Below are 10,121 nucleotides of genomic sequence, written 5' to 3'. Positions count from 1 at the left end.
TCCATAACCATGTATTGGAAAGAAAATAATTGCGGAAAGTGATTGTTTGAATTTAGTTTAATACGTCCTGAGGACACAAAATAAGCAAAATCAACAAAAGGGGACTGATTATACAACTTTTAATATTATTACCCCTAAATCGCATGCACTTCAACGCAAAAAATTAAATTTTTGCAGATAAAATACTACCGGATTCACGTCTTATTCTCTGCCTTAGGATATCAGTCCAGCATATAATCGAACTAAAAAAAAAATCTGATCACATTTGAGCCTCAAGCCTGCAAATATTTGAGTGTGAATGCAATCGCCTTCTTTTTGCTTTTGTTTTATTTTATTGGAAACCAGGAGACCAGTCACATCCTCAAATGCCAACAAATGACCGCAACCAACTACCAATATAATTCACCTAGCGAGCCTGGTATTTTGCAACTGCGGTGCCAGCTAGTGCAGTCAAATAAACAAGTCACTTTCTCCTGCACCACGCCTTCGTCAAAATTCTAATATCCAATGAGATTCAAGTTTTCAAGATTTGATGAAATTCTTTATTTCACAAAACTGATGATTTTCCACCCTTATTAATCAAGAAGGTTCCTTGTTCGTAACCATACTCTCATACTTCCATGGACCTATTTGTTTAATTCTTTATTTGACTTTTGACCTATTGGTTTCCAAGTGACCACCGTGATTTTAATGCATCCTGCTCAAATTTTGAAAATGGTTGCGCTACCAAATTAGCCATGTCCAGTGCCCTTCAGCTACTGCTTCTTCTTGCTAGTCTTGCAGCCTCCATCAATGGCCAAGAGTTCATATTTCACAGCAGCTTGAGGCTTGATGGTGTTACTGAAATCATGCCTGACGGATCAGCCGTGCAGGTCAACTCAACAGGCCTAGTAAAGGGTCAAGTATTTTATGCACAACCGTTGAAGATCAGGCCATCCCAGACCAGCAATAGCATCTTTTCCTTTTCAACCACCTTTGTGTTTTCAATGAGAATTGAAGACCAACTTGCTGAAATCAGTGAGGAAGGATTATCGTTCATCATGTCTTCCTCAAAGTGGCTACCTCTCTACAGCTTGGTGCCTGAAGGAGGAGATAGGAAACTGGAAGATTCATCGTCACTGATTTCGATCAACTTCAAGGCTAGCCAAGATTGGATGGGCATCGAAAATAATCATCTTGAGGTCACGATCAATGGTGCTCCAGTAGTGAAGCATTCTCCACTGGGATTTTACAGAAAATCTAGTGACGAATTATGGAGAGTAAGGATCACAAAATCAGGGCAGATGAGTCAAGTTTGGCTGGATTATGATGGGATGAAGAGAGAAATAAGTGTTACAGTAGCTCCAGTTAGCTCATCAGCCCCTGAAAGACATTCATTTTCTTATCCTCTGGACATCGAACCATACTTTTCTGATGACATTTTTGTTGGATTATCAACTTCTAAGCTCGTAAAACCTTTAGCTTCCAAGCACTACTTGTTGGGTTGGAGCATGAAGGTGAATGGCAAAGCACAAAATCTTGATCTGGATGAGATGATAGAGAACAATCAAAATGAGGTTTTTGGGATCACTCCAGGAATTGAGGAATTCCAGAGATTTACATGTTTCAGCTGCCTCGAAAAATATTTAAGCAGGATGAATTGTACTACTGAGCAAATTGAAGTCCTAGAAGGCCAGTGCATGATGATCAATCACGGTATTATGTAACCACCAATGCAGAATATGGCTCAAGGAAGAAACTTGGTTGATGGCTTTCAGTTAATAATATTTCAGCACTGCAAAAGCCAGAAACAAATGATCAAATTTGGTATTGATGTTTGTGGAATTTTGAGATGGTAAATTATTCTTGTAAATCAGCATATCATCCTGTTACTAGTAATTAATGAGCATGTTATGTAAGATTGTTTGGGTTTTGTAAGCATCTTCTTGTAAGATAAGCTCTGGTTATCGATGTTCCTCTTGAAAAGAGGGGGAAACTTTGCATAAAAACCACAATGGTGGTAAAAGAGCATACTAAGCTTTTAATGCCTGAAGTGGTAAAAACTGATGTACTAAGATAATACAGCAAATTTTTACATCAATCGCATGGTTTCTTAGCTAAGACAACCATTTACAGGTAAGTATTGCTTGAAAATTAATAGCTGTATTTTAGTCTCATCAACAAGTACCAAAACCTTGTCTGCAGGGAGGTTGCTGTGGAAGTTGCATTGGATGCCGATCATTACTCTGATGAAATCCATGCTGTTGATGTGTTGAAGGAACAATCTGAAAAATTTTGCATCAGTGTTAAGGACCTCCAGGTTGTGAAAACACCATGATTTCATTAAGTTTCAAAAACCAATTTGTGCACTTCAAAAGGCATCAGTTGCTTCTATACAACTCTCTAAATTGTATCTATAGATTAAACTCGTTTATGATGGCCATATCAGAGCCTGCATAATAAAATGAGTACTGCTTCTGTAACAACAGTGCATTCCAGATACATCAGCCTGCAGTTATACCAGAACTCTGAGCAATTAATACAAATTTAATAATTAATAAAGCGGAGAAATAGTAAGAAGAAAGGAAACAAAAAGACTAAAATCAAAAGCAAACATGCTTGAAAATCAAAACCTCAGTATCCTTTCAACATCAAGAGCGGTTTAGAACTTTGAGAGCAAATTCCATCCATCAAGTCGAACTCTGCAAGAGTCCGACGCAACATAGGTGTATAGGCAGCTGAGCAAGTCCATTTTCAGTGTCTGGATCACAGAACCATATATCTTATCTTGATTCTTACTAAAGATAATATCTTTTTTCTGATAATAATATTATTTCACCTGTATGTTTAAAACTTCTAATCAGGATGTGCATTATTTTAGAATTTCAAATTAGCTAAGCAGTAACAAATAACAATTATGAGCAGTAAAAAATGATCATACAAGAAGATAATACGTCCAAGGTGTAAAGTTTCAACATATCCGACTATAGACACCAACTTTCGCTAACAAAAATTTAGTTCGTCAATCACGACCTTCATCACTTGACCCAAGACTGTAAGACCAAATAGACAGATTAATCTTTTCCAATTCTTAATGACATAAATAAACAAGATGCAAAAATCAAACCTGCCAGTATGAGAGTTTGATACCCCAAACACAACCAAAGTGATTCCTAGTCAGATGTTTAGCATTATAGTTGCTCTTCTTTTACTCAAACTCAAAGCAAAGGCAATTTCAATTCCTTCTTCCATCTACGAAACAGAAGTACATTCGATAAAGAATCTTCAAAGGCAGTTAGATATTGCACAAGCCAAAAAAAAGTTGCACTCCAAACTTTATTTCCAAGTTAGAATTTCAGTCAGTGAACATGTTCAAATGGTGATTCTTTCTGCCATAATAACACTACCACATTCACTCCCATTGCAGATAAGAAAATGCCAACCAGACAGTCACAATAGACTAGCAAACCAGTATTGTTGCCATGGGTGCCACTTATCCTTTTTGGTTCAGCTACATGATTATGGTTCAGTGTTTGGATAATTAAAGGCATAAGGAAGTATATAAGCAAATTCAGGAAATTTCAGGCATCAAATTCTATTTTATATGGTGTTTATGATGACCTCAATGGACAGACTAGCATGAACTATACACAGCTATCATCTTGTATCTCGCTAGTCCTCGCTATTTTGTTTCACCCAGAAGCACGATAGCTAGAAGATACTCGTCATCTTACTTCTCTGTCTCTCCCTCACACACAAACACCTTTGTCCATCTTTAGTTGTATATCTTACTTGCATTCAAGACATTGACATGTCGGGCTACAACTTGTGAAGCCATGGGTAAAACAAACCCACAGACAACATTAGGAAGAATGTATACGATCTGTTTGACTGGCCAAAAATTGGATGTTGAATTGATTGATCTTTCTGGTAATCCACTTAGGTTGAGAATATGAATTCTGTTTCTGGAGATGTACAAGCAGCAGTGAATCATGGACTGCATATGCAGTCATTAGCAATTACAAAGAATTTAAGTAGACATATGCATCTCACAACTGCATGAAAACAAACACAAAAATGAAGGAACCAAAACAACTCCTATTATCTACTACTAGGCATTTTTCAATACTCACTAGGAACGAATACCACAAAACCCACATTGTAAGCAACAGATGGAGGATTCTGGATTCCAGGCTGGGAAAACTGCAGATAGAAATTTTTACCGGGTTAACTGAAGGAAGGTGTCGAAAGCATACATGTTCCAGGAAACAATTATGAGCAAGGACAGCTGTACAAGATAAATACTGCTTCAATAGCCAATGCCATCCATAAGCAGAATGTGTGACAACAAAGGACACTGAAAGCAAAATCAACTCATATGCCAAAGGTGAAGAGGTGGTCTGAAAGAAGAGCAAATTTAAAACCAAAACACATCCATTAGCAAAATTGACATATGCATCTGCACACATTTTCACTTTTCATTGATGAATAAATCCACCAGTTCAGTCAGATATAAACTATGAACAGGTAGAAACCAGATTAAAGAGCAAGTCTTGCTTGACTCACTAGGGTGACAAATTCAAAATGAACATGGAAAATAGGATCTTGTCTTGATATTGTCAATACAGCAACTTCGAGCAAGTACATATATCAAATGGCCTTTCATAAACCATATGAAAAGTTAAACTGTGATTAATTGCTCTAGGGTCTTCAAAGCTAAAATCAGTATCATGCTGACAGAATTAACAGTATTCCCACTTACTGAAGCATGTGTGATACATAAGTTCTTAAATCATATAATACAGAAGCAAGCATGGCCTTTTGATTATAATTCACAATAACCAAAAAGCCTTTTATCTGAGTTAGAGCAACTAACAAAATTCCACAAAACATGATTTTCCTAGCATTTCAACTCATATACAAACTTTCATGGTTTCATATTTGTAGTTCTTTGTCCACAAATTTTCAATTTTACCATTTATTTGTCATCCTTGAGGAAAGTACAGATCATTAGTCACGTCCGTTAAACATTTTATTCTTTCCTTTTTAGTAAAACCCCAACTAGAGAGTATAGCAAAATTTTTCTTCAATCTCTATCATCTCAGTTGATCCATTTCTTACCTACTAAAGGAAGCCTCTTATATTCCTCAGGTACCTAGGAAGAAATCTTCCGCTAGAAAAGTGTGGGTGGAATAAAGGAAGCAATTGTCCTTCATGCATTAATTAAAATAGAAAATGTACAAGAAAAAGGACACATTAATTGAATATCAGCTACGTCTGCATAAAAACATTTAGAGGCCATACACAATTTTAGCGTCCATCAGTTACTACACATCATTTTTTAAGTGGTAGAAGCAGGTCCAGGAAGACAATTTGCACCATTGAGCCTCAGTGCATAAAGAAGTAGAAAGCATGTCAAGGCAATTTCCTTTTCTCAAGAGTATCCTTCACTACTCGTCATAAATCCAACATAAGACTTATACAAAAACAGGTCAAAGTTACAGTTATGTACTTAACCTATACTTCTACTATGCTTCAGGATCAAAACTGGAATTGTGGATAGAACTCATAAGCAATTTATGTAAGGAAAGCAATTACGGCCAGAACTGTTCCAAGTGAACACTGTTACGAAGGAAGTTAAGTATTAAGTCTTTACTAGTATGATTCAAGAGGCAGATGTCCTAAATATGCATCTACTCTGCCAAAACACATAAACTACCTAGTTACCATTTGATATAAACTACCTAGTTACCATTTGATTCTGAAAATCTTTATCATCAGAGCCTAAGAGATATTGTTTAGCCATTGGTCAAATTCGCTGATTCATGAATACCTTAATCCCAATGCAATTGCAGAAATCTATAAGACAATAGAGATGGTTTTTTCCAAAGTCATGCAGGACCAAGGATCAGAAGAGTAACACTTAATCCACATTAGAGATTCTTTAATAAAATCCAAAAAACACTGGAAGTCATTCAATTCTATCCAATGTGGAAGATGGAAGGTGACAACAGCAAAATGCTTAGCAACGGTAAGTAACATAGCTCACTTGCAGAAGGAACTAATTTAATTAAGCTACTCCCCTAATCAAATCATGACCACCTCAGTTGAAGGAATCTCAACTTCGTCAAAGCTCAAAAAGTGTAACTAGATAGAATTTGGTCAAGTTTGAGTCAAGCTAGAGCACTTTTGTACTCCTATTGGCCAGCTCATTGAGTTTTATTTATTTCAATATTCAAATGTTTTCCTCAGATGCTATGTAAAGTAACTAACCAACATTAGGTAGGAGATGCCAACTGCTGCTTTACCCAAGCCTCAAACTCAAGTAGGTCGAACCTTGAGCTCGATGTCCACTTAACTAGCCTGCTAAAGTTAAGAGTAATAAAAAACTTCCAATCCATCTCAAGCTCCATAAACTAGATACTAGACTTGACTCCATTAGATTAGACCACCTAGGAAGAAAGGCATCCGGGCATAAGCCTCACAGACAATCTGCACATGATAGAGCAAAAGAATAACTTCAAACTGCCCAAACCCATAAATGCTACACTACAGTGCCAAAGAAATATTAAAATTTATACGGAAAAAAGAAGTCCTGAAAGAGAAAAACGAGAGAATTTCCAGAGATCTTGAAAAGACATAAATTTAGTATGGAGAACACCAACAGGAACTCAATCTCCAGAAAGAAAAATCTACCTCGAGAATCTAAAGCACTGCCCAGTAAAGCTCGAAAACTCAAGAGAAGGTAATTGTCTCAGTGTGACCTTTGTCATCCGACATTTTCTAGCTTCTATTACTTACTCTTGCGACGTGAAACAACTATCTAAATTTTACGGAAGAAGGAAGATTCTTCAGGTTATTGGCAACAAATTTTAGTAAAATGGAAAAAGTGGATTTATCTAGCGAAAACAATCTACTAACATTTGTACCTGACTATTGTCAACCAGCCATCCTCTTCAATTTTCACAACAAGCCATCTGCTCAAGATGTGCATAATCATAGTGTTCGCCAAGACATCATGATGGAGACCTTCATAGGAAAACTTGGACACATTAGAAGTGGTACATTAGTTCAAGAGCCATAAATCTCATGCAAAGGTGCTCTGCAAAGAAAAACCAAAGTGAAAAGACAAGTTGCCAGAAAACCTTTGAAACAAAAAATCTAGAGATATTGGGAGGGACCAAAAAGTCTATAAGCTCATTAATACACAAAAGCATAATTCAAGCTCCAAACTTTCCATGTTGCTCAAACTTAATTTTGAATGCAATGTTTTATCAAAAAGGAATTCAGTTTCACTTATTTGAGTTAAACTTAGCACTAATTAGCAAGTTTGGAAAACATGGTTTTGAAACTAAGTGGATAAAACATTAGCTGTTACAATAAATTACACTCAAGACTTGATATGTAAGACTTGAGTGACTATCTATCTGGTGACTACTACCAACTCAAATGTCAAACATAATCATTCAGCTGTATATCAATCCAGAAAGATATAATAGAGAAAGTTTTGGTAAAATACCTTTACCACTTTCCAGTTTCCAATTTCCAATTTAGCCATTCAGGCCATTTCCAAGCAAACGAGCTCTTCAAGGAATCTCAGACAATAAAATACACCTGCAATCATCCATTTACAGCTTTTAATTAGAGAGACCTTGGAGCAACTCTTTGAACATATCAAATAGATTAACATAATTTCCTTCGGTGGAATCCACACATGGTAAAATACAGAGGGTGGATTAAAGTGGCGAGAAACCTTTTGCAAGTATTTCCTGAAGATGCTTTTATTAGGATTGTTTCGTTCAGTGATAACTAAATCCAGTAACATCAAACCAGTGGATTAGTCAAGAGAAAAACCTTTCCCAGTCATTTCTTCAAGATGCATTTTTGCTCAACATAGTCATCCCTTTTAACAAATCCACGGACAATGGTATTGTAAGCAAGGTCATCTGGATAACAGCTATCTTCTTTCATTTTCACAAGAAGCCCCTTAGCTTCCCTCAGCTTTCCTGCTTCACAAAGTCCCTTTACCAACACAGTGTAAGTCACAATGTTGGGAAGCAGTCCTTTACTAGGAAGACTTCGAAAAATATCTTGTGCAAGATCAAGTTTCCCACTTTTGCAAAATCCATTAATGATGATGTTTACCATGGTAATATCAAGGCCTATCCGGTCACTTCCAATCTTCTCCAGTAATTGCAATGCTTCATTGATATGTCCATTTTTTGACAAGCCATCCAATATGACACAGTAAGCGTGAAAATCAGGAATCAGGGCAGTAGCTTTCATCTTGTTGATAACATGTTTTGCTGTAGCCAACTCTCCCATCCTAAACAAGCCCTGTAAGATAGTTGTGTAAGTGACAATGTTAGGTTTTAAACCTTTAGATTTAATCTCCCGAAAGAGCTGCATAGCCTCATCCACTTTCATTATCTTGAAATATCCCTTAATCAAAATACTATAGCTGTGAGTATCAGGATGCATTCCTCTAGCATTCATCAGATCAAAAACTCTTCTCGCATCAGCAATCCTGCCCAGCATACAATAGCCATCCATCAGTGAACTGTAGGTGACTATATTAGGACTCTCACCTCGTTGAATCATGGTATCAATCACATACTCAGCATCATCAATTCTTCCATCCTTACAAAGTGCATCAACCAACATATTAAATGTACGAACATCTGGATATGTATTAAAATCAACCATACCAACCCACACCTTTTTAGCCTTCATCCATTTACCATTTCGACATAGACCATGAATCAAACAATTATAAGTGATGATATTTGGGAGAATGCCCTTATCAATCATCTCAGAGAAAAGGGTAAGAGCCTTATTAACCATCTTATGTTTGCACAAGCTGTCAATAATGGTGCTGTACATAATAGTATCAGGCTTACACTTTCCTTTTTCCATTATCCTAAGAACTTGAATAGCTGCGCTAGTGTTTCCCTCCTTACACAGACCATCTATTATGGTACCATACAGAACCCCATTGGGCTCACAGAGCTTTACACATATTATCCACTCCAATAATTCTAGTGCCTCGTGAATCATACGTGCTCGAAACAACCCTCTGACTAAAGTGGTAAAGGTTACAACATTAGGCGCGTAACCACGCTTGATGAAGGACCCCAAAACAGAAAAACTACAATCAATCCTATTCAAGAAAGAGTAGCAAATAATGGCTCTCGTCATGATATAATGATCAACTGGAATAAAACCCAAGAAGCACATATGTTTGTACATCAAAATAGCAGCTGAATAATGCTCCAACTTAATGACTCGACCGAGCAATTTGTCAAACTCAATAACGGAAGGCAGAGGGCTCGTTAACACCATCTGCTCGTACAAATCCAAGGCAGCATCAAGAGTTTTAACATTGTCAGCAAAACCAGATTTATAATGACTCTGATTGTGAGAATGAATAGTCCTTGGAGAATAAAAATGGGGCGAAAAAACACTAAAATTGCTACTAATGCAACAAAAGGGTAATGAAAGAGGAAGTGGGCTTGGAGAGAAACACTGAGAAATACCTCCAAGATTGCTGTTGGAAGAAGAACTGAACAGTCTCCAACTCCAAGCTATGATAGAAAAGGCATGGACATTTCTCCTCATAATCTCGTATACAGGGCTCAAGTCTCTGCCATTGATGTTAATCAGAGCCCCGACCCGAAGGGAAGGGTTTATGAAATTGAAACCCCGAGACAAGGGGTTTTAGAATGGGTTTTTTTTACCCAAATAAAAGGAGAGGGGGAGCTAGAAGCTTTCAAAATGGCGTCGTTTTGGTGATTTATACTATATGGGAAGGCCACCGTTTTTTGCCAAGAAAGATTGCGTGGAGACTTATAGCCATAGGGAATGGAATAGGTTAAAAAGAATAAATAAAAAAAGAGAGATTTTCTATAAAATTTTAAGCTCGCACAGATTATCGAAAGATAGACTACATGTGGTGTAGTGGGCGGTTGGGTGGGGACTGACAGGGGATGAAATAGGTAAAAATAAAATAAAAGATCTTCTAACAAAATTTTTCTAACAAAATAGACTACATGTGGATTTTTCTATAATGGAGACAGTACGGATGTCCCCAGCAAGGGAAAAGCTGGCCCGTTGAAGCATCGATTAGCACGTGTCCAGCCACG

At 37.1% G+C, this 10,121-nt stretch overlaps 2 protein-coding genes across 33 annotated transcripts; one reads left to right on the top strand and one right to left on the bottom strand.

Annotated features, from left to right (window-relative positions):
* Positions 1-737: 737 nt before the first annotated feature.
* Positions 738-2,317, top strand: LOC113696539 (L-type lectin-domain containing receptor kinase V.9-like). The gene is made up of 2 exons (XM_027215942.1): positions 738-1,702; positions 2,185-2,317. Exons 1-2 carry the CDS (start codon positions 738-740, stop codon positions 2,315-2,317), a joined length of 1,098 nt encoding a protein of 365 aa, XP_027071743.1.
* Positions 1,944-9,900, bottom strand: LOC113697464 (uncharacterized). 32 transcript variants are annotated; one of them, XM_072055574.1, is made up of 7 exons: positions 9,516-9,898; positions 7,834-9,321; positions 7,499-7,593; positions 6,909-7,008; positions 4,113-6,471; positions 3,107-3,231; positions 1,977-2,818 (listed from the first exon to the last, which is right to left on the bottom strand). In XM_072055574.1, the coding sequence occupies exon 2, from the start codon at positions 9,319-9,321 to the stop codon at positions 7,843-7,845; it is 1,479 nt and encodes a 492-aa protein (XP_071911675.1). In that variant the 5' UTR covers positions 9,516-9,898; the 3' UTR covers positions 1,977-2,818; positions 3,107-3,231; positions 4,113-6,471; positions 6,909-7,008; positions 7,499-7,593; positions 7,834-7,842. The 32 variants fall into 32 exon arrangements, with proteins under 32 accessions (XP_071911702.1, XP_071911675.1, XP_071911691.1 ...); XM_072055590.1 differs by having other exon boundaries at positions 1,977-2,264; XM_072055584.1 differs by having other exon boundaries at positions 4,203-6,471.
* Between the last annotated feature and the right edge of the window lie 221 nt (positions 9,901-10,121).

Source organism: Coffea arabica, chromosome 6e (assembly GCF_036785885.1).
Source record: "Coffea arabica cultivar ET-39 chromosome 6e, Coffea Arabica ET-39 HiFi, whole genome shotgun sequence".
In the NCBI taxonomy this organism is placed as follows: Eukaryota; Viridiplantae; Streptophyta; class Magnoliopsida; order Gentianales; family Rubiaceae; genus Coffea; species Coffea arabica.
Note: the sequence above shows the minus strand (reverse complement) of the source record. Positions and strands in the feature narration are given on the sequence as shown.